The 25,280-nt window shown below is 42.2% G+C and overlaps 1 protein-coding gene across 9 annotated transcripts in view; it reads right to left on the reverse strand.

The window, feature by feature from the left end:
* The window catches only part of CCNY (cyclin Y), a 194,170-nt gene that overhangs the window by 34,862 nt on the left and 134,028 nt on the right, over nt 1–25,280 (reverse strand). For all 9 annotated transcript variants that reach the window (XM_036350103.1, XM_036350113.1, XM_036350179.1 and 6 more), the window contains 3 exons: nt 23,163–23,198; nt 17,370–17,427; nt 17,154–17,273 (listed from right to left, as the gene is read on the reverse strand). In XM_036350103.1, coding sequence (XP_036205996.1) covers nt 17,154–17,273; nt 17,370–17,427; nt 23,163–23,198 — 214 coding nt within the window. The remainder of the gene's footprint in view (nt 1–17,153; nt 17,274–17,369; nt 17,428–23,162; nt 23,199–25,280) is intronic.

Below are 25,280 nucleotides of genomic sequence, written 5' to 3' on the forward strand. Positions count from 1 at the left end.
AATGGGAAAATATGATTAGGTTTTCAAACAAATCATTTCTTGAACAGCCTTCCAGAACAAAGTAAGTTTGAGAACCAAGGTTCTGCTATAAATAAAACAAGAGAACAGAAAAACAGAAAATTCAATAAATTTGTCATTTAGTGAAAACAACAAAGAAAATAAAGAGATTAGATTAAAATTAGTAAAATCAGAAACAAAAGGGGGTATTACAATAGACTTCACAGAAATAAAAAAAAAAAAAAGGGAACACTATGAACTATGTATGCCAGCAAACCATTTAACTTAGATGAAATAGACCAATTCCTAGAATGACACAAACTGATTCACGAATAAATAGATAATTGGAATAGACCTAAAATAAGCAAAGAGACTGATTTGGTAATATAAAAACTTCCAACAAAGAAAAATCCTGGCTAAGGTTGCTTCAGTGGTGAAATCTACCAAACATTTAAATAAGATTTAATACCAATCCTTCACAAATTCTTCAGAAAAGAAAAACCTGGAAAAAACACTTCCCAATTCATTCTATGAAGTCAATATTATGCTGATTCCAAAACCCAAGGTATCACAAGAAAAACCAAAATATATACTTTACAAATATAAATGCAAAACCCTCAACAAAATACTAGCAAACCAAGTTCAGCAACATATAAAAACAATTATACACCAAGTCCAAGTGGGATAATTTATCCCGGGAATGCAAGGTTGATTTAACCTATCAATAGAATAAAAGGCAAAATCCACAAATTCAATCACAATAGATGCACAAAAAGCATTTGCTAGAATACAATATTCTTTTAAGATAAAAATCACCCCACAAATTAGGAACAGAAGGAAACGTCCTCAATTTGACAAAGGGCATCTATGAAAAACTCACAACATCATATTTAATAGAGAAAGATGAAAAGTTTCCCCTCTAAGATCAAGAACAAGACAAAGCACTCTCACCACTTCTATTCAACACTATGCTAGAGGTTCTAGGCAATTAGACCAGAAAAAGATATAAAGGCATCCAGATTGGAAAGGAAGAGGTAAAACTATCCCTATTTGCAGATAACACGATCTTGTATATATAAAATTCTAAGGAATCTAGCAAAAAACTAATAGAACTAAAATTAGTTGAGCAATGTGGAAGAATAGAAGATCAATCAATAAAAATAAATTGTATTCCTATACACTAGCAATGAACAATTTGAAAATGAAATTAAGAAAACTCTTCCAGCCCAGACAATGTAGCTCAGTGGTTGAGTGTGACCTATGAACCAGGAGGTCCCAATTCGATTCCCAGTCAGGGCATATGCCTAAGTTGCAGGTTTGATCCCCAGCAGGGGGCATGCAGGAGGCAGCTGATCAATGATTCTCTCTCAACATTAATGTTTCTATCTCTCTTCCCCCTACCTTTCTCTCTGAAATCAATAAAAAAAATATTTTTAAACAAGTCCATTTAATAACAGCATGAAATTGAATAGGAATACATTTAATTTTAAAAAGTGTAAGGGGAGGAACTAAGATGGTGGTGTAGGGAGTAGACCTGTGCGTGCTGCCTCCCACATCATTGAAACTACCAACTATAAGACAAACCACCACCATTCAGAACCATGGGGAAGTTGGCCCAGTGGGAGTTCTACAACTGGAAGAAAGAAAGAAGCGCAGTGAGACTGAGTAGGAGCTACAGAAGCGCCAAAAACAGAGGTACACAGTCGCACGGCAGGCGGGCTGCAACTGGATGCGCGGTTTTTTTTCATTCGGAAGCGGTTACGAACCCTCGAATCCTCTGGGCTTGCTCAGAGCAGGTCTCTGAGGCCCCAGGCCCCACAGGGAGAGGCGGCACAGCCCTGCAGCGGTCGGAGAGCCGGGGAGGCTCTGGCGCACAGCTGCTCGCTGGCAATGGGGGATGCGAAGTCCCGGTGTCCCGGAGAGGCGAGGAGCCACCATTGTTATTTGCTCCGCCCTGGCGAATCCCTGAGACCCAGCCCTAATCAATTTACATCCCCATCCAAGCTGTGCCAGGTGCACAAAAACACCCACCTGCGCTTGTGCAGTCTAGCCCAACAAATTGCAGACTTCAACTCCTCACACCCATGGGAGACACACTCAAGAAGCAGACCCAGGAGAACCAAGATGGTGGCATAAGGAAGAGACCTGTGCGTGCTGCCTCCCACAACAACATCGAAGCTACCAACTGTGGGACAAACAGCTATCATACGGAACCATAGGAAAGCTGGCCCAGTGGAGGCTCTACAACTGGAAGGAAAGAAAAAAGAGCACTGAGACTAAGTAGGATGTGCAGACACACCAAGTACAGAGCCCAACCCAACAAACTGCAGATCGCATAGAAAGAAGAGCATTGAGACTGAGTAGGAGGGACAGAGGCACCAAGTACAGAGCCCAACCAGGCAGGCTACAGATTTAGGCTCCTCGCATCTGGAAGGGACGTACTCGGCGGGCAGAGTCGGGTTGGGGGCAGAGTCGAGTTTGGGGCAGGCCGGGGCGGGCCCGGCTGGGCCGGCGATGTGGAACCGCTGTACCAGCAGGTGCACAAGCACGCCCACCGGTTCCAGTCTCGCGTGGGACGCTGGGGGACAGCAGATGGGCAGTCTGTGCACTTGGTGGAGGGTGAAGTCCGAGCAGGCATGCTGGATGTTCAGCCACCAGGAAAGCCTGGAGATTTTGTCTGGTGGGGAGCCACCCGGGAGGGGACAGAGTGCCAAACTTCGTGTTTCCCCGGTGAGGCTGGGACGGCCCCGGTAAGGTCGGGGCGGCCCCAGTGAGGCCGATACAGCCCTGGTGAGGTCGGGACGGCCCTGGTGAGGTTGAAATGGCCCTGGTGAGGTCGGGACGGCCCCGGTGAGGTTGAAACGGCCCAGTGAGGTTGGGACAGCCCCGGTGAGGCTGGGATGGCCCCGGTGAGGTTGAAATGGTCCGGTGAGGTTAGGATGGCCCGGTAAGGTCGGGAAGGCCCCGGTGAGGTTGAAACGGCCCCGGTGAGGTTGAAACGGCCCCGGTGAGGTTGGGACAGCCCCGGTGAGACCGAAACGGCCCGGTGAAGTTGGAATGGCCCTGGGGAGGTTGAGACAACCCCAGTGAGGTCGAGATGGCCCCTGTGAGGTCGGGACGGCCACGGTGAGGTTGAAAAAGCCCCAGTGATGCCAAGAGGGCTCTGGTGAGGTCAGGACGGCCCTGGTAAGGTTGAAACTGCCCCGGTGAGGCCGAGACGGCCCCGGTGAGGTTGAAACGGCCCTGGTGAGGCTGAAACGGCCCTGGTGAGGTTGGGACGGCCCCGGTGAGGCCGAAATGACCTGAGACAGTAACAGGATGGAATGTACGCTTGCCCTGTATCAGGAGGAAACCGCCTGGGGAAACACTTCCTGCAAGACTCTCTCCCTGTTGTTCCCATCCAACAGAGGTAAAGAGCAAAGGTCCCCCAAAACGATCTGCCCCCATCTTCAAACAAACTATACCTCCTACCTCTCAAGAGGGAGGGGGGAGGGGGAAGAACAGTATTCAGAGTTTATTGGAAATTTATCTAGATGGATAAATGGCCAAGTATCCTCAGAAGCCAATCATACTGCACTGTCGATACTCCATGCTAATGTCTGGTGGTATTGTGGGGGGACCAGTACTTGCGGCCTTGCTCAGCAATTAAAGTGGAACTTGTGTGCTGATACAATTGGTTATCCCTTTCACTTTGGCATACCATTAGCCTTTTTCAATGGGCAGACAAGACTAGGAAGAAGAGAGAATCCAGGGGGCTCCTTTGATCCCCATATATACATAGATTCTAAGAGGGGTACCAAATGAGTTTAAGGCTAAAAACAAAATTGCTGCAGGGTTTGAATCTGTCCTGATCTGGTGATCCACTGTAAATAAGAATGTGGATTGACTTAATTATATTTACTATAACCAACAAGGGTTAACTATACTCAAGATGAAGTTAAAGGTATAGCTAAACAACTAGATGCTACCAGCAGGATGGCCTTGGATATGATTCTGGCAGAAAAAGGAGTATGTGTAATGTTGGGGGGCAGTGTTGTACATTCATCCCTGACAACACAGCTCCAGATGGAACCATTACTAAGACCCTACAGGGATGAACAACTTTAGCTGATGAGTGAGCTGAGAACTCTAGAATTGAGGATCCTTTCTCCAATTTACTAGAGCAATGGTTCAGAAAGTGGAAGGGCATGAGGGTATCCATATTCACCTCTTTGTATAATTGTGTCAGGAGTTACAGTGATGGGATGTTATATCATCCCATGAATGAGAGGTCTTATCGAAAGGTTAATTGAAACTGCACTGACCAAAGAGCAAAATAATCTCCTTCTCCGACACTACAGAGCATGAAAGTCAGCTAATGCTGAACGAGTTGGAAGAAAAGAGTGAAATCAGTTAAATGTGGAAAGAGGGAAATTGTGAGAATAAACAAGTAATCTTTTCTGTCAAAGAAGGGAATTTTAAGCAGCCACCATTTTGAAACTGCAAATGTCAATCCCTCCCTGTCCTTTGAATTAGCCAACTGGCAAGAATGTGAACATAAGCTCTGACCAATCAAGAGTGAGGAACAGACGTGTGTCAGGGATGAAACCCGAGTAGACTTCCCGTTCAGTGTGTGTGCTTACCAGACCCTGTGTTGGGAGTGCACCCTTCCGCAGAACGTAAGATACTTGCTTTGCTGTCTGGCTCCTGAGTATCCTTTGTGTTCTATCAGGACTCCTGGTTTTGGGGCTCTCCTTCTTTCTAACAGTGATATAAGGATAGATATATAGATCAATGGAATAAAATTGAAAGTGTAGAAGTAAATTTTCCCATTTATGGCCAACTGATTTTTGATAAAAGTGACAATTCAAAGAGAAAAAAACAGTCTCTCAAAAAAAGATGGTGCCAGAACAATTACATACATGCAAAAGTATGAACTTGGGACTCCAATCTCGCAAAAAAATTGTATAGCGCAAAGTGGATACTAGACCTAAATGTAAGAGCTAAAATTATACAACGCCTATAAGAAAAAATGAGTAAATCACATGACCTTGGGTTATGCAATGGTTTCTTAGACATAACACCAAAAGCACAAGCGATAAAATTAAATAGTTTATAAATTACACTTCATGAAAATGAAAACTTATGTTGCAAATGATACTATTAAGAAACTGTGGACAGCCCTGACTGGTTTGGCTAAGTGGATAAAGTATCGGCCTGTGGACTGAAGGGTCCCAGGTTCGATTACAGGCAAGGGCACATGCCTGGGTTTCGGGCTTGATCCCCAGAGGGGGGTGTGCAGGAAGCAGCCAATCAGTGGTTCTCTCATCATTGATGTTTCTCTCTCTCTCTCTTTCTCCCTTCCTCTCTGAAATCAATAAAAAAATATTTAAAAAAAAGAAAAGAAACAAACTGTGGACAAAAAGGGGCCACATGCTAAACTAACTATTTAGGAAAGGCTGGTATGGCAGTCTTGCAAACTCAGAGAACTGGAGTAACCACAAAGGATGGTCTGAAATTAAAACCTTTTCATTAATAAGCAGTTTACAGCCCTAACCGGTTTGGCTCAGTGGATAGAGTGTTGGCTTGCAGACTGAAGGGTCCCAGGTTGGATTCCAGTCAAGGGCATGTACCTTGGTTGCAGGCACATCCCCAGTAGCGGGTGTGTAGGAGGCAACTGATCGATGTTTCTCTCTCATCGATGTTTCTAACTCTCTATCTCTCTCCCTTCCTCTCTGTAAAAAATCAATAAAATATATTTTTTAAAAAGTTACTACTTATTGAACACTTATTATAAAAAAAAAAAGCAGTTTACAGTGGGTAGTCATGTCCTACACTAGTATCTTCCCTGACAAAGATCAACTTCAATCTTTTCTAAGCCTATTGTCTTTTTTCTCTTTTAAAAATATATTTTATTGGTTTTTCACAGAGAGGAAGAGAGAGGGATAGAGAGCCAGAAACATCGACAAGAGAGAAACATCGATCAGCTGCCTCCTGCACACTCCCCACTGGGGATGTGCCCGCAACCAAGGCACATGCCCCTGACCGGAATGGAACCTGGGACCCTTGAGTCCACAGGCCGACGCTCCATCCACTGAGCCAAACCGGTTAGGGCCCTATTGTCTTTTTGCTTCTAAGATAACGTACCTGAGGGATATAAGGGTAACTTGTAACTTCCCCTTTCCAGCCCACTCAGGGCACAACAAATGGCACCAAGGCATAGACCACAAATTCTCTCATTATTAATAGAGGCCTGGTGCACAAAAATTTGTGCACTCGGGGGGGAGAGGGGGTCCCTCAGCCCTGCCTGTGCCCTCTTGCAGTCTGGGACCCCTCGGGAGATAACGACCTGCTGGCTTAGGCCTGCTCCCGAGTGGCAGAGGGCAGGCCCAATCCCTAGGTGCAGCCCCTGGTCGGGCTCAGAGCAGGGCCGATTGGGGAGTTGGGGCACCGCCCCGTCATGCACAGAGCAGGGCAGATCGGGAGGTTGCGATGCCACCCTCAGTCACGCTCAGGGTAGGGCCGACTGGGGGGTTGGGGCACCACTCCCTGTCACACTCAAGGCAGGGTCGATGGGGAGGTTGTGGCGCCACCCCTGTCACACACAGAGCAGGGCCCATCAGGGGGTTGGGGCGCTGCCCCCTGTCACTCACAGAGCAGGGCCCATCAGGGGGTTTGGGCCTCCGTACCCTGTCACGCACAGAGCAGGGTCAATCAGGGGGTTGGGGAGCTCCCCCCCGTCACGCACAGAGCAGGGCCCACCAGGGGGTTGAGGAGCTCCTCCCTGTCACTCACAGAGTAGGGGCCGATAGGGGAGTTGGGGCACCGCCCCCTGTCACACACAGAGCAGGGTGGATCAGGGGGTTGGGGCGCCGCACCCTGTAACACTCAGAGCAGGGCCGATGGGGAGGTTATGGCTCTACCCCATCACACACAGAGCAGGGCCCGTGGGGGGCGGTTGGGGCGCCGCCCTCTATCACCCACAGAGCAGGGCCGATCAGGGGGTTGGGGCGCCGCCACTGTCATACTCAGGGCAGGGTCGATGGGGAGGTTATGGTTCTACCCCATCACACACAGAGCAGGGCCCGTGGGGGGGTTGGGGCGCCGCACCCTGTCAAACACAGAGCAGGGCCAATCAGGGGGTTGGAGCGCCACACCCTGTCACACACACAAAGCCGCAGGGCCAATCAAGGGCTTGGGGAGCTCCCCCTATCAGGCACAGAGCAGGGCTGATCAGGGGGTTGGGACGCCTTCCCGTCACGAACAGAGCAGGGTGGATAGGGAGGTTGTGGCCCCGCCCAATGTCACACACAGAGCCGCAGGGCGATCAAGGTGTTTGGGCGCTGCCCCGTCGCTGATCCCTGTGCTGGGAGGCCTCGCGGCTCTGCTGATCCCGGTGCTGGGAGGCATATTACCCTTTTACTATATAGGATAGAGGCCTGGTGCACGGGTCGGGGCCGGCTGGTTTGCCCTGAAGGGTGTCCTGGATCAAGGTGGGGGTCCCCACTGGGGTGCCTGGCCAGCCTGGGTGAGAGGATGATGGCTGTTTGCAGCTGGTCACACACCCTTCAGGGTGGGGGTCCCCACTGGGGTGCCTGGCCAGTCTGGGTGAGGGGCTGAGGGCTGTTTTCAGGCTGGGTGACTGAAGCTCCCAACTGCTCCTTTTTTTCTTTTTTATTCTGTGCCAGCTTTAGCTCTGAGACTTGGCTCCAGCTCTTAGGCCTTGGCTGCTGAAAGCAGGTATCTGGTTTGTTTGGGTTCTATAATCGAAACACTGTTTCAACTCCAGCTCTGAGATCCCGGCTGGCTGAAAGCAGGTTTCTGGGGTTTTGTTTAGCTTCTATATTTGTAACAATGTTTCAAACTGCAAGCTCAGAGGCCGGCAGCGGCAGGCGTGGAACGTTGGAGTCCTCCATCACTGAAGCAAGCAAGCCTCATGTTCGCTTCAAGCTGCCTGGCTGCCGGCCGCCATCTTGGCTGGCAGTTAATTTGCATATCGCCCTGATTAGCCAATGGGAAGGGTAGCGGACGTACAGCTAATTACCATGTTTCTCTTTTATTAGATAGGATTATTATTGTTAAATATATTTTATTGATTTTTTTACAGAGAGAAAGGGAGAGGGATAGAGAGTTAGAAACATCGATGAGAGAGAAACATCAACCTGCTGCCTCCTGCACACCCCTTACTGGGGTTGTGCTTGCAACCAAGGTACATGCGCTTGACTGGAATTTACCTGGGACCCTTCAGTCCGCAGGCTGATGCTCTATCCACTGAGCCAAACCGGTTAGGGCTCTCATTGTTATTGTTATCATGTTAATCATTGAATGTTAACTATCCTAAAAGAAGCATGTGTCTATCATTTTACTTTTTATCCAATCCCAGAAGTCCCCCCCGCAACTCCCTTTGCTTTCTCCCACCTCCTTAATCTATCACCAATGGATTTTATTAACCCACTTCCATCTCCTCCTTTGATGATAAAAACAGGAGAAAAACCTCCATTCTCCAGAGTATTGTCTCAATGGGTTAAGATTCTGCTTTCACACAATTGTGGACAGTTTGGCTCAAATAAACTCACAAAACTTCTTTACAGGTTTGATTGTTTCTTATGTTTACAAAACTGAAATGACAATACAGAGGACAGGAGAAAATATTGGTGAATCATGCATCTGACAAGGGACTTGTGACTTGAAACATATAAAGAACTCTCAGAACTCAACAATATAAGAGCAACCCAAATTTTAAAATGTGCAAAAGATCTAAATAGATATTTCTCCAAAGAAGTTACACAAATGCCCACAAACCACATTAATCATTAGGGAAATATAAATTAAAACTACAAGGTATCACTCCATATCCACCAGAATGGCAAAAATAAAAAAGACATGAAGAAGTGTTGACAAGAATATGATGTATAGAAACCGGAACCCTTACTTATAACATTGCTAATCATATATAAGAAAGGCTAATATGCAAATCAACCAAACCACGGAACTACGGGTTGTCATGATGCGCACTGACCACCAGGGGACAGACACTCAACGCAGGAGCTGCCCTTTGGTGCTCAGTGCGCTCCCACAGGGGGAGTGGCACTCAGCCAGAAGCGCTGAGCCAGGCTCACTGCTTGCGAGTGCAATAGCAGTGGTGGGAGCCTCTCCTGCCTCCCCAGCAGCATTAAGGATGTCCGACTGCCCCTAAGCTGTCAGTCAGACATCCCCGCAGGCTCCCAGACTGCGAGAGGGCACAGGCCAGGCTTAGGGTCCCCCCTCCCCCAAGTGCACGAATTTCGTGCACTGGGCCTCTAGTCTATCTATCTATATATATATATTTATATATATATACACCCAGCAACCATTAAGGTGGAATGACCAGATGACTGGTGGCTATGACACATTGTGGCAGCCAACCAGCCTAATCTGGGCCCCAATCGGGCCCCTCCCCCCACTGGCTCGGCCCCCGATGGGCTCCCAACACCCCTAAATCACTGCCTGGCTCCTTGGTGCATGTATATTTAGTGGAAGCACAGGAAAATAAGTATCAGTCCCTTCTGTCCCTAACCAGTCTCCAAAGGACTCTGTTAATACTACAGCCAAGGTGTACAATTCTCCCTCCATGGCCCACAGACCCAGGAGACCTTTCAAGTTAGCCAAAAAGATGATCCAAGCATTAACGAGATGGCAGCACTTTGCTGAGGAATGTAGAGAGGCTGGGTGGGGATTTTGTGAAATTGCGGTGCCTTGTAGATTAGGTGAGCTTTCATTCTCTCTTTAAAAGGGGCGGCAAAGAGGACCTGCAGGCTGCAACAGCAAAGGGTAGGCACATTCTAAAACAGAAAAACTTTTAAACAAACAAACATGAAGATCATATTGGGAAACTGAGGGCAGAGCCCCAGGAAGAACGCAAAAATCATTAAAGGGCCATCATCCATCTTGATATATGTTTGCAAACAACACATAAACAACTTCATCTCATGGCACATGAAATGCAAAACAATTCTGTTGTGTGTTTTCTTTTGGCCATCCTTAAAGTATAATTAGGTCTAGCTGGGGAAAGCTATAGCTTCCAACATCAGACCCCATGGCCAGCCCTGCCCAATGGGCACCCATCAGGGCGGGTCAGCTGGACCTCACCCGTGCATGAATTCCTGCACCAGGCCTCTAGTGGGAATATAAACTGGTGCAGTCACATTGGAAAACAGTCAGGCTGTTGCTCAAAAAGTTAAACATAGATTTACCATCTGACCTAACAATTCCATTTCTAGGTGTATACCAAGAGATACGCACACTCAAAAATGTGTGCACAAATGTTCACAAAAGCATGATCTGTAATGGCTAAAAAGCAGAAACAACTCGAGTGTTCATCAACCAATAAACAAAATGAGTATACCTATACAATAGAGTATTATTTAGAAATAAAAATGAATGAAATATTATACATGTTAAAATGTGGATGAACTTTGAAGACATTTGGTAAATGAAAAGAAGCCAATCACAAAAGATCACATATTATATGAATCCATTTCTATGAATTGTCTAGAGCAGGCAAATCTACAGAGACAAGAACTAAATTATTAGGTGTACCAGTTAATAATGCGGATTTTTCTCAATAGATGGAGTTACACATGTTGATATATATGCGATTTGATATATATGCTATTTTGTTGTATTGATAGCAAGCTTCAAAACTTCATATGTCAAATTTGCTGAAGGTGTTAATATCACAGATATTTTTATGCTTAAAAATGTCCAATTTCATGCCAAAAAAAGAGCATTTGTGACAAGTTTTAATTCATTATTTTAAAGAAAAGTGCTGCTGAAAGTTATCGTATACTTCGGGAAGCTAATGGTGAACATGCTCCATCTCAAGATACTTGTGAACGCTGGTTTAAATGCTTTACAAGTGATGATTTCCATGTGAAAGACAAAGAACGTCCAGGTCAACTGAAAAAGTTTGAAGACCAACAATTACAAGCATGATTGGATGAAGATGCATGTAAAACTCAAAAACAACTTGCAGAAAGATTAAAAGTTGCTCAGCAAACAATTTCCAATCGTTTACAAGCAATGGGAAAGATTTTAAAGGAAGGAAAATGAGTGCCACACCAACTGAATGAAAGATAAATGAAAAAACGAAAAGTCATCAGTAAAATGTTGCTTCAACGGCACAAAAGAAAGTCTTTTTTGTATCGAATTGTGACTGGCGATGAAAAGTGGATTTATTTTGAGAATCCGAAACGCACAAAATCATGGGTTGATCCAGGTCGACCATCAACATCGACTGCAAGGCCAAATCGCTTCGGAAAGAAGACAATGCTCTGTGTTTGGTGGGACCAGGAAGGTGTGGTGTATTATGAGCTTCTAAAACCAGGTGAAATCGTTCATACTGATCGCTACTGACAACAAATAATCAATTTCAACCATGCTTTGATCGTGAAATGACCAGAATGAGCCAGAAGACACGGCAAAGTAGTTTTGCTTCATGATAATGCACCATCACACACTTCAAAACCAGTTAAATACACATTAAAAGATCTTGCCTGGGAAGTATTAACCCACTCGCCGTATTCACCAGACCTTGCTTCTTCAGATTACCACTTGTTCCGATTTATGGCACACGCACTTTCTGAGCAGCAGCACTTCAAAACGTACGAAGAAGTGGAAAATTGGGTCTGTGAATGGTTTGCCTCACAAGAAAAGTTCTATTGGGATGGTATCCACAAATCACCTGAAAGATGGGGGAAATGTGTAGCTAGCAATGGACATTACTTTGAAAAAAGTACTTTTGATGTTTCTCTTGAAATTATCATGTTTTCTTTGATTAAAAAATCTGCCATTATTAACCGGTACACCTAGTAGCAGCTACCCAGTTCTGGGGTGGGGATTGGGAATAAAGAGTAACTGGTAAAGGATTAGGGGTATCTTTACAAGGTGACAAAAATATTCTGAAATTAGGTTTTGGATGGTTGTACCATATATTAAAAACTACTATAGTGTTCATGTTAAATGGGTGCATTATATGGTATGTGAACTGTATTTTAATAAAGCTATAAATATAATAAAAAATAATAAAAAGGTAATATATCTTTCCTCTTGTCTTCTTAGTTCTCACTTTGCCACCTCCATTTCTTCTTGATTCCCCTCTTGTTTGTGCCTAATTCCATCCATTACTAACTTCCTCTCTCCCTCCCATCACCCATCACCATCACCACAGCTGTGCAGACAGAACCAACCTTGTCAGCACACTCAGTAAGGGGCCTGTCTGATAATGTCCCCACAGCTAAAGACTTTGCCACCCTCCCTTCAGAAAGCTCATCTTACTAACTTAAGTAGTGAAACAGCAGAATATGAGTTTAAACGACTACTGGGGAAGAGGAAGACTCTAGCAAATAGCTACGGAATGTTCCTTATGTTTCAGAAAAAGTGTGGGGCACATCAACAACATCTTTATTTACTTCAGCCAGTAGGTAGTCATTACCATGCTTACTTTGCACATTTAATAGATATTTACTGAACATTTATTATGTATCAGGATGTTTTCCAGATGCTGGTCATACTGCAGTAAACCAAAACAAAAATGACAAAAAGATAGAAAATCATTAATCATAGAGGTTAAAGACAAAATAAATGAAATAATGAGTAAAATCTAAAGAATTAATTGGTAAGTGCTGTGGAGAAAAACAAGGCAAGAAATGATAGGAAGGAAATGAGGAGGGAGGAAGGAAAAGGGAAGTTACAATTCAATATACCATGGCCCTACTGATATGCTCTCTGAGCAAAGACTTGAAGGAAGGCAAGGAGGTACCATATGCATATCTGGGAAAGAGGATTCCAGGCAGGTGTCAAGTGCCAAAGTTGTGAGGTAGCTATCTGTCTGGGTGCCATAGTGGCTGGAACAGAATGACCAGAAGGAGTAGTGGTGACAGCTGAGTTGAGATGAAAATGAGGCCTGATCCTGCTGGGGCCCTATGGGGCATGTCAGGGCTTTCTTTGTGGCTTCCTTTGAGCAAGATGGGGAACCACTGGAGATTTTAAGCCAGAGGAGTTTACAGAGTAAGAAAAATAATGGCTCAGGACAAAGCCCTGGGCCTCTTTCTCCTGTCACCTCTGAGTCACAATTGATTATGTTAAGGACGAACATCTGACTCCAAAGGAACTAAGCCAATCACTGATGGATCAAATCAAAATTAATTCCCTCTCCAAAATCTGAACTAAATATAAGAGACAAAATTAGCCAGTGTTGGGACTTAAATGAAAAAGTGATGCAGAGTCAAGGTTAGGACGGTTACTTCTGTTAGTATAGGCAGCTAGTTAGTTATTAACAAAGGAAGACAGCATATAAAGTCAGACATTAAGCCAGATTAACTAGGAAGAAGTAGCTTCACAGTCACTCCAGGCATCTGAGTGTACAGGAAAGATTGACTTTCCAATCTATCCAAGGAACAATAGGCTGTCCCACAGCTGAGACATGCGCAGCACAAGCCAGATGAGGAGGCAAAACTATGAGGTATTCGCAGTAGGAGCCAAAATAGTGACCATAAAGGGAGGAGTCTAGCCTGGAAAAATCTGAGAAAAAGAATAGGTAGGGTAAGGGAACAAAACCCCAGAAAATCCAGGAAAGAGATTGGATAGTTTGAAAGCAATCCTGCTCTCTCCCCATTCCAAAGAAAAATAACCAAAGCTTAACAAAGACATGGGGGCGCTCTCTCTCCATTCAGCCTCAAAGGCCTGGGTGTAGCAACCAGAGTGGCAGGCCAAAGCACAGCATGGAAAGTGAACCAGAGAGGAATGAGACTAAGCTAGACTACTGAAGCTTTGGATTCCAACTCTAGAGTAATGGCACAGCATCTCTGGACCACAACCCTCCTCCCGGGCTCAGTGGGGACAAGTGTGGGCCTGCGGCTCCAGAGGATGGACATCTACCGCAATTTGGAGCTGAGCCACCTGGTCATGGATGAGGCAGTGTGGCATCCTCTTCTGTTAGTATAGGCAGCTAGTATATATGTCCTGTGTGCCCCTCCAGTAAATCTTGTCACTGCACCTCAAACCCTCCTAAAAGCATGTATCCTTAAAATGCATTTCCCATGATACCATGGAAGAACCCTATTTCTTCCAGCAACACTTTCCTAGTTCAGACAACCAGAAGTCAAACTGAAAATTAATGCTGAAGACCAGCAGGAAGGAGTAGAGGCATGATGAGGCAGACCCTGAAGAGCAGGGAAGGAGAGAAGAACCTGCTGATCTCATTATACAGCCTGAGGTACTTCCATTCTAGAGGACAAGAGATCTATGGGACCCAGGACTTTCCAATAAACCTCCAGCCTTGGCCTCTTTGTGTAGGTTTCTTATCCTCATAGTAATTAAAATCCCTGGGTTAGGCAGGCAGTGAACTATATTTTAGTCCCAACTACTACATGGCTTTAAGGATAAACCAGCTAAAGTAACTCCTGAGAGAAAGGGGCAGAAGGGCAATTGGATTCTATGGCCTTTCACCCAACTCTGGCTTCCCACAAAGTGCCATTATAACTCAGCAAGGTGCAATTCTATGACCTCACCCTCATTTTTAATTTCCTCACGTCAGTATCAACAGGAAAGCTTTTAGCATATCCTATAAGGCTAAATGAATGTATTTAGTGAAATTAAGTTATTGTTACTCTTTTACTTATTTATTTTTTAAAAAATATATTTTATTGATATTTTACAGAGAGGAAGGGAGAGAGATAGTTAGAAACATCGATGAGAGAGAAACATTGATCAGCTGCCTCCTGCACATCTCCCACTGGGGATGTGCCCCAACCAAGGTACATGCCCTTGACTGGAATCGAACCTGGGACCTTTCAGTCCCCAGGCCGACGCTCTATCCAATGAGCCAAACCGGTTTCGGCTATTGTTACTCTTTTAAAATGAAGTTAATTAAGCTGTGAAATATTTGCTTTGGGTTTAGTAGGTGCTGGGTGTTTGAAGGTCTTGGAAGCTCTCTTACCACAGGCAGGTTCCAATCTTGTTTCTTTGTGGGAAACAGGGCCAAGGTTAACTGCTGTCCTTCCCACCCTTTCCCCTACCATTTCCTCCTGGGCAGCATGCCAAGATATCAAGAGAATACAGAAGAAAAGCAGAGATTAGTTAGCATCTCTGTCAACTCTATATAGGAAATGTTCTGCTGTTTCTAAGTCTTACGGGCACAAGAAAAGGAAAGCATTATCACACAGGGTCTGGTTCAGAGCATGCATCTCTCTGCTTACAGGCATGCAGGCTGACTCTCAGCCAATGCAAGTGAGAGCAATTAACTTGAAACACAGGCAGACAGGGCAGGGGTCCAATAGGAAACAAAGGCAGGGATAGATATGGCAGTTTGAGCAAGCCTAATCACAGAAACCAACCATGCTGAAATAATAGAATGTTTTTAGACACAGAGCAGGAGGCATAGGAAGCCAAGGGAGGGCCTGCAGCAACAAGGTGTACTGACGCACAGGAACAAAGAAAAGAGAAAGTTCAGGTCCACTGCTGGGCAAGAACAATGAGGGAGTCAATCAAGTGGCCACACAGGTAGATACAGAGCAGGCGTGTAGCAAATATATACCCCTACAGTACAAGGCTTCAGAGGCAGCCCATTATGGGGCTTTCCTCCCGGTGAGGGGAGCCTGACTGCTTGTAATAAATTTTCCACACTTTTGCTTAAATTTTCTGGTTCCTGGAGCTTATTCTTCAGTGTGGTGAGACACGACACCAGGGGGAAAAAACCTCCCCTCACCATTCAGGTTATCACAAGCAGCAGCCACCAGAGAGTTGGTCTGCAGTGCTGTACCCACCATGTAGAATCCCACAACTGCTCATCCTTAGGTTGTAACCAACAAGACCCGCTAATCTCCTGCTAAGCTACCAGTTTACCTAATAGGATGGGTGAAGACTTCAGTAGTTAACAAATGACTGACAAGTATGCACCAGTCCTATAGAACTCCAAAGACATGAGTTAACTGATTGAAGACGAAAACGCACTTCAGGTATTCTCTCAACATCTTTGCAGAAACTGGGGAAGCTGCAGGGATGAAAAATCTTACCTTCATGCAAATAAATCTAAGCAATGAGGCACTATCAGGTCAGTAAGGTCTAATTTTCTTAAGAATTAAAGGTAAAAAAATCCCCACCAAATGCCACCAGCAGTAGCTTAAAAATAAATCATTTCTTCATGGTATGAATCTTAGTACTAATCTCATCCATGGTTTCATCCCATTTTCTTCTTTTCTCTTCATTGCAATTTCTCTACATAAAAATTTCAACCCTGTTGTGTTTTTTAAGAACATGAAAACCTCTAAGATAACAAAGCTGAGCAATAAATTTTCTTCTCAATTGTGACATAAGAGCCTAAATCATCCAAATTGCCTAGTAATGAATGCCTGTTTTAGCCATTAGGAGGAGGTTCAAGGAGAGTAGAAATTAACAAAGACATGAATTAATGAATGAATAAATGAACAGGTTTACTGTTTCATTAGCAGTAGAGCACAGAGCTCTCAGTGTGACAGAGACACAAAGGGTCCTCAAATGGCCTGTAAACTTTCTATTTAACAATCATCTCTTCTAAGAAGCTCCAGGGAATGCCTTTCTGTCCCCTCTAGGACAACTCATTATCTGATTTGCTCACAATGTAAAAGGTCAGTGACAATGGGTTCCACTGTCAAATCTATTTCCCAAATGATATTTCACCTAAATAGTCCCTAAAGCTATAAAAATCTAAGTAATAGTAAAGATTTTTATCTCTTGTTTGAGCCTGAAAGTGCAGATTACCTCTAAGTTGTCTTTGAATATCATTATTTACACAAAACAGAAAAGAGAAGGTAGCAATATACACTCCTCCCTATATAGGTATTAATGTTGGATGTATGTGTTTATCCTATGACTGTCATTAAAACTTTAGTAGACATCAACAACAGGAAACCTGGACATTCATAGGGAGGGGGAAGCCTTGTCTTACTTACCTGCATTTAAGGTTTCAACATTTATTGGTTTTGAATGTGATTGTACAACTGACTTTCAAGGGGACTGTGGAATAGACTTTACACCTTCTTTTAGGAGCTCCCTACTCTAATGCCAAAGGAGAAACTACAGTGTCCTTAGGATACCTGGTAAGAGTCCCTATGCACCACTTCACTCAAGTACCGGATGGGCGGTCTCCTGAGGGCACTCACCAGAGTGACAATGGCACATTCAGCCGTCAGTTGAGCAGCACTGAACAGTGTCCGAACAAACCGGTAAATCTGCTTCTGCTCTGGGTTGTGTTTGTCATAATCTGGTGGCACTTCAGATTTCTGGGGAAAAAAATATTTTCAGATGCCAGGCCACCCAATAAGAGCAAATGAGAAATAATTAAACAATGTCATGAAACACGAGGAGGAGGAGATTACCGAAAGAGGATGAAGGTTTTCATCAAAAATATCTAAGAGCATCCTTCCATCTGGGTCTCTGGTGGGGAAAATTAACAGAAAATGGAGTTTACTTTCTGCAAGAATGAGTGTCCTTCAAAATAAAACAAAATATATTTTGATTCGATTGTTATTTCAAGAAAGAGAAGTCAGTGAATAATAATTTGTTTTACTTGGGTATAGTATTAGATAATTTTTGAACAGTCCATGAAATAAAGGTTATAAATTAACTTGTGTGAGAATTCAAATTTTTATTTTCTGAGTTTTCAAATGAACCAAATCTAAATTTAACATCTTGTGTTTTTTTTAAATTTATCTTTATTGTTGAAATTACAAATGTCATCCCTTTTTCCCCCATTGACTCCCTTCATCCCGCCCCCACTAACATCTTGTTTCTTGAGCAAAGGCTGACAGATCTGCTTAAACTAGTAGTATGTTGTGGTTGACAAGAAGTCCAAAGGTAAAATGAACATTCAATGTACCCTAAAGATTAATCTGAAGAGTTTAACAACATGCAAAATTAACATTTCATTAAGAGTTTCACAATTTTGTACTAAAAAAATGAGGTGATGCATAGAAAAGCTCAACTCAATAACCTATAAACCTATAAAAAAAAAATGGCTGGTTGCTCCATATAAAGTGATGGCTTTCACTCTAAGCACAGTGCCTCAGGCAGCTGTCCTGCAGGGACTATTCATACCTCACCATAGACAGCTCTGCTTTTCATCTGTTGAATTTCGCCTAAAAACTTTTCTTTACAAACCATATTTGGAAACCACTGCTTTTGGTAACAACATATCATTTCCATAGTCTGTGCTTCCAATGTCAATTAGGGTTGTGAATAGGAGATTCCAGACCAGTCCCTAACACACAACCATGGTGGTAAATACTACAGTTTCTGCTCTATGAATTTACTGTCTACACAAAAATAAAAGAGAAAGAAAGATCTCAACAGAACAACTCAATGTGCATTATCGATTGTTTTTAAAGCTTTGGGCATTCATACCTGTGCTTATTTTCACTAGCCTGCAGGAACAGAGGTAGCAAAGATTTAGATCAAGAGTGGGGAACTTCCAGCCCTCAGGCCTCGGCCCTGGAAATCCTTTGGTCTGGCCCTGCCAAGGCATTAGGGGTGAGTTAATTAAATGTTTGACCAAATACAGCAGGCTAATTTTTAAGTTGATAATTTTGTATGGTCCGGGAATGATGTTATAAATATCCAAATGGCGCTTGGCAGAAAAAAGGTTCCCCACCTCTGATTTAGATAAACGCCAGTAAAGACAGGTTCAGCCAGGTAGGACCTGATAGTGGAGTCTGAAAACATAAAGATGGCTCCTTCTGGTGCACGTGGTGACACTTCCTTTTATAAGAATCCCAGCTATGAGAAATTAACCCATGCCTCACCACACTAACTGCCTCTGCAAGATTACTCAAGGTGCTATGTGAGAGACAAAGCCTGGCCCAATACCCCTCTTCTTTGGGCTGTTCAGTCCTATTCAATTTTTCTGATGGGTAAGGCCCTTCAGAACTCTCAAGAAACATTCACCAGAAGTAATTTTAAAAATGAAAATGTAGGTTCAAAATATAAATGAAGATTAAGAATTTAAGCTAAAATGACTCCTCCGTGAAATAGATTTTTCTTTCACCTCCATCAAAAGTTACGTGTCTCAGCTGATTAGCACCATAATGGATCTATCACCAGCTCCAGAGGTATGGCCAGTATGATTTATCAAGGAGAAAGTCTGCAGTTGGTCAATGCTACCTCATCCCAAGAAGGTACAATCTGTATGTCAATCATGCTTGTTTACAAATGCTCACTTTTTCTGTTGGACTTTCTCACTTCCATTCACTTACTTTTGGCCCAGCTCATTACCATTGGGCAAGTAAAGTGCATGATTAAAAGTCTCGGTGGCTGGGACCGGTTTGGCTCAGTGGATAGAGCGTCGGCCTGCGGACTGAAAGGTCTCAGGTTTGATTCCGGTCAAGGGCATGTACCTTGGTTGCGGGCACATCCCCAGTGGGGGGTGTGCAGGAGGCGGCTGATTGATGTTTCTAACTCTCTCTATCTCTCTTCTTTCCTCTCTGTAAAAAATCAATAAAATATATTTTAAAAAAATAAATAAAATAAATAAAAGTCTCGGTGGTATGTTGCCCGAGTTCAATTTCCCCATTCCCCAATTTACCAATTGTGTAATCTTAGGCAAATTATTTTACCTTGCTGTACCTCAGTTTATCTGTAAAATGGAGATAACATTGAGACACAAAATGGTGAGTTTGGACTCTCATTGTGGGGTTCTTGTCCTACGAAGTTTGAAGAATAAAATTCGCAGGCTAAAAGATGTTAAGCAAAAATGTGGATGTTTATTTTAAGTGTACACAAACTCCCCCTGGGGAAGGGTCCCCAAATGGGAAAAAATGCTCTCTCTAAAATGGGAAAAAATCTAATCCTCTCAGTCTCTTTGTGTCTGGGTTTATAAATGTTGTGAGCTCTTTGTCTGTTCATTCCACTTTCTAATTGGACCCTTCCTTAATTCATATTCCCTCGTGCTTTTCTAATTGGCTACTTTCCTGCATGGTATCAGTTTCAAAGTTTTAAAGCTCACTCGTTGCCCTCCCCCCCTTCCCTGTTCTTGTTCCTCTTATCTTGTAACATTCCTCCATTCTCTGTGAATGTAAGATAAGCAATCTGGCAGCTTGGAGCTGTCTCAAACCGTTATGTATGTCTTCCTCTCTCATGGACCCCACTTCCCTAAAATTGCCTTGCCTGTCCCTAAAATTCCTTTCAATATCACTATCACCTCATGAAGTTATTATAAAAGCTAAATGAGCCTGACCAGTGTGACTCAGTGGTTGAGCATCAACCTATGAACCAGGAGGTCGTGGTTTGATTCTTGGTCAGCGCACATGCCCGGGTTGCAGGCTTGATCCCCAATAGGGGAATGTGCAAGAGGCGGCCGATCGATGATTCTCTCTCATCATTAATGTTTCCCTCTCTCCAAAAAAAAGAAAAAAAGAAAAAGAAAACCCACACAAAACCCTAAATGTAAAAAGCTGCCGGTGTGGCCAGAGTAAGCACTCATAAAGTTGGCTCTTAGTATCAGCTATGACTATAAATTAACTTTGGTATCTATAACAGTCTAAGAACTGAGAAATCACTTAGAGATACTAATGCAAAACTGGTTGGCTTGGAAACACAGCTGAGTTCCATGAGTGGTATTACACTGTTATCTAAGACTTAAATGTTTAAAAAGTTTGAAAGACTATCAGAGAAATAAGCAGCAAGACAAAACCTACACTTTCATTGATATGTTATTCTGGTCAAGGTTTAGTTGTTTTTTTTTGTTTTGTTTTTTGTTTTGTTGGTTTTTTTTAATATATTTTATTGATTTTTTACAGAGAGGAAGGGAGAGAGATAGAGAGTTAGAAACATCGATGAGAGAGGAACATCGATCAGCTGCCTCCTGCACATCTCCTACTGGGGATGTGCCCGCAACCCAGGTACATGCCCCTGACCGGAATCGAACCTGGGACCTTTCAGTCCGCAAGCCGACGCTCTATCCACTGAGCCAAACCGGTTTCGGCTATTCTGGTCAAGGTTTAAAGGTCCAGTAGTCTACATTTTTATAAATTTTTAAATCCAAAATTCTCAAGCACCATAAAGAACCATGAATCATAATTACAATACAGGAAAATGTAACTACAGAGAATACCTTTCCAGGTGTTTACCTCCAGATATTTGTATTTTCCCATAAGACTGTTCAGAAGCAGCTCTGTCATCTAACTTCCACTTCATTGACTTATCACAACTCTCCCATGCCCTTTTTGTAAAACACACTGAAGGCAGTGTGGTGCCCACCCACTAAGATCCATTCCAACTATGAGGTGGCCATGCTTGTTCCCAGAAATGGGTCACATCAGTGTTTTTAAAACAAACAACAAAAACAGGCCAAAATGGAGTCACTTTTGCTAAGCTATGTCACCAAATCAACACTTAATAACTAATCTAACTGCAGATTCAGGAGTGGAATTTTAAGCCAATCAGTTTGGAATTTCCTATCAGCAGTACTGAGGTAATCTGCCTTCCCTAAGGAAAGGTATCCTTGCCTAAAATAATCCACTCTTTTAACTTCTTAGTCCCACCCTCTTTCTGCCTATAAAAACTTTCTATTTTGCCCTGGCCATTGTGCCTCAGCTGATTGAGAGTTGTCTTATACACCGAAAGGTGGTGGGTTACATACCCAGGTTTCCAGTTCAATCCCTGACAGGAGGCAACCCACCCATGTTTCTTTCTCACATTGAAGTCTATCTCTCCCTTCCTCTAAAATCAATACAACCCCCCCCCCCCCCAAACATACTTTCCATTTTGTATAACTCCTGAAACTCCCTTTTACTGCTGGGTGGAATGCTGCCCAATTCATGAATCACTTAATAAAGCCTGTTAAGCTTCAAATATACTGGGTTGAATTTTTTTAAGGAAGGGAAAGAGAAAGAAAAATATGGATGTGAGAGGGATACATCAATTGGTTGCCTCCCTTACCTGTCCCAACCTGGGTGGAACCTGCAACCTAAGTATATGCCCTGACTGGGATTTGAACCTGAGACCTTCTGGTGCACAGGATGCTGCTCCAACCTGAGCCACACTGGTCAGGGCATTACTGGGTTGAATTTCATTCTTTCACACAAGTTGTTTTTATTAGATTCATATAACATATGTAAATGTCACTTAATAAGACTGCAATGAGAGTGGCTTTGTTCTTATGAAAATGAAGAAGGGTGCTTTGGAAAAGACACAATAAGAGGCCATCTCTAAAAATAAATTCATTGTGTGGTCAAAACCTGAAAGATTCTATGCTCAGATTGTTCTGCATATGTCTTATGTTCTGTTGATATTGATTAAAAAACAAAACAAAACAAAAAAACACTGTGGAAAAGGATAAATTACAGGTGTGGCTTACAAAAGAAAGTCATTTTGGTATTCTAATCAATGCCCCAGCTCAAAACTAAAGTCTTGATGCTACATTAAAAAATTGGCAAATGGCCCAGCTGGCATGGCTCAGTGGTTAAGTGTCCACCCAGGAACCAAGAAGTCAGGGTTTGATTCCAGGTCAATCCCCAGTAGGGGATGTGCAGGAGGCAGCCATCAATGATTCTCTATCATCATTGATGTTTCTATCTCTCTCTCCCTCTCCCTCTCCTTTCCTCTCTCTGAAATAAAAAAAAAAAAACCATTAAATTTTTTTTTTAAATGGCAAATGAATGTACTTTTACATGTTTAGTGTTCAAATAAAATGTTAATGGTATATTCTTAAATGATTTTTCTCTGATTCCCTATTAAATTAACTGAACAATCTTCATACTCATGTCAGAGAGGTTTCTAAACCATTAATGTAATTTATGTCTAAATTCAACCCAAAATTTCTTCTACTAAATTAAAATACTAAACATTATTTTTCATGTTAATGTAGCATAGAGTAAATTTTTTAAATAATAGCTTATAAAAGATAGAATGTTTAAACAAATTATTCAGGAAATAAAGAGTAAAGAGGAGGCTAAATATTATCAAGAAGCTTTGCTTTGTTTTGCTAACTTCAAACACAGACACCCATCTGATTTTCTTTGAATTGAAAGCAATTCAGCACTTACCTGAGTTTTGGTAAATTATACTAATTTTAGAAATCTATGAAAATTGAAGGCCAAAGCAACAAGAAAATAATAGGAAAAGAACAAAAAACATAAAATGTAATGTTTTTAGCACAAAATTAATCATCCACATACCTGTTTTTGATGTGATAATATATTGCGAGAGCTACACTGTAAAATAAAATGCAATTCAATGTTTCATAAGCATACTCAAGATGTTATGTATTATCTGACATCAGTCTGATATTTAAATTTAAGTAAAAGTCAAACAATCCATCTGAACAGTCCCATTTAAGTCCGAATGCTGATTTAAAAAATGGTCTCTTTAAAATAAATCAATCTGGTACTCATTCCTAGAAATTATTAAATCTTTTTCAGAAATACCAAAATTTCAGTGATATTTAAAAATTTCTCTTACTACCTGAAATCTTAAGCTTTCCTCACTTGTAAAATACAAGCACTACGTACAAATACAGGTGGTACAAATTAAACACCTTTAGAAATCTCCAAATCAGTACTACAAATTAAACACCTTTAGAAATCTCCAAATCAGTACCTACTATTTTAGAAAAGTAGTGGTTTCTTTGTAACTACCAGAAAAATGTGACTATCACTCACAGCGGTTTGATACTTTTTCCCTTAAATCAACAACCTCAAGGCAATCGGTCTACTTATTCACTCACTTGCTGAAATGGTACTGCAACTCCTATTTGTTATACAATCTTCAAATTTTATTTTACATTTTAAAAGATCTTAATTTAATGAAGACATTCCCCTTTCTGATTATAAAATGCATTATATCCATAAGATGAAAATTTTAGAAAATACAGAAAGTATAAGTAAAAATAATCCTTTTGCCCAAAGATGACTATTAGCTTGAGATACATAGATTCTATACATTATATATAATAGGTTTGTGTTCTACTTTTATTCTCACTAACATTTTCCTTACAATTAAAATAGTCTTTAAAAACATGATTTTAAATGGTTATGTTCTATCATATAGTTGTTGAATAATTTATTAACCATTCCCCTCCTAGTGAACATTTGTTTCTAATACTTTGCAATTATATTTAACAGCATAATAAATATTCTCAGAGATAAATATGTGTGCAACCTGTGTACATTATTTCCATAAAAGAACATCTTGTAATTGCAATTACTCAGTCTAAAGTCATTAATAATTGTAGGGCTCCCCACATACATTGCCAAATATCTTTGCAAAAAAACTATACCAGTAGACTTCCCCACCAGTGTCTGTTTTACCTCACCCTTGTTAACATTCACCTTATATGTTTTGACAGAATGTTCTCTAACAGGGTAGGTTAAAAAATGGTGTACCTGTTTTCAATTTGAGTTTCTTTCATAACCTATCAAGTTGGTAGGCTTATTCATATCAACTGGCCAATTTTTAAAATTTCCTCTTTTGTAAACTGACTAGCTCCTTTCACTATTTTTGTTTGTTTGCTCCTACCACTATTTTCTTTTTAACTCTAAAATTTACTGAAGAGGCCAAATTCATTTTTTAAGCTACCAAGAACAGAGGTAACTAGTCTTATCAATTGCGTTCTGGGTCTCGGAGCACAGAAACTGCCATCCAAGGCACCCTCTTAAGAAACTTAGGCATGCATGCTGGATTCCACTAGCTCAGAGATTTACCAATAACTTAACATGACAATAGCCAATTCTCACTGTATCACAAGAAAATGTATATTCCTCCAAATTTCTCCCCAGATCTATTCATTCAAATAATTTCAGCTAACTGTTAAAAGTATTCAGGGGCAGCCCTAACCGGTTTCGCTCAGTGGATAGAGCATCGGCCTGGGGACTGAAAGGTCCCAGGTTCGATTCCGGTCAAGGGCATGTACCTTGGTTGCGGGCACAGCCCCAGTGGGGGGTGTGCAGGAGGCAGCTGATCGATGTTTCTCTCTCATCGATGTTTCTAACTCTCTATCCCTCTCCCTTCCTCTCTGTAAAAAAATCAATATATATTTTTTTAAAAAAGAAGTATTCAGGAGCAAATAGTAATATATTCTCTTTCTCCTAATATTTTGAAAAGAATCTAAGCTCATGAAAGAATTGTAATTGAAGTAAAAAGACTTCAGAATTTTTAAAAATAATAATATAGCTTTCAAAGTGCTTTCACATACATGAAAAAATACATGTTACTGATTCTATTTTATAAATGAGAAAATTTGGGCTCAGACATCAGATGCCAGGATTTCTGGCTTGTATAATGGTTTTGTGCCCTTT

This window comes from Myotis myotis, unplaced genomic scaffold, assembly GCF_014108235.1.
Source record: "Myotis myotis isolate mMyoMyo1 unplaced genomic scaffold, mMyoMyo1.p scaffold_m19_p_1, whole genome shotgun sequence".
Taxonomy (NCBI): domain Eukaryota; kingdom Metazoa; phylum Chordata; class Mammalia; order Chiroptera; family Vespertilionidae; genus Myotis; species Myotis myotis.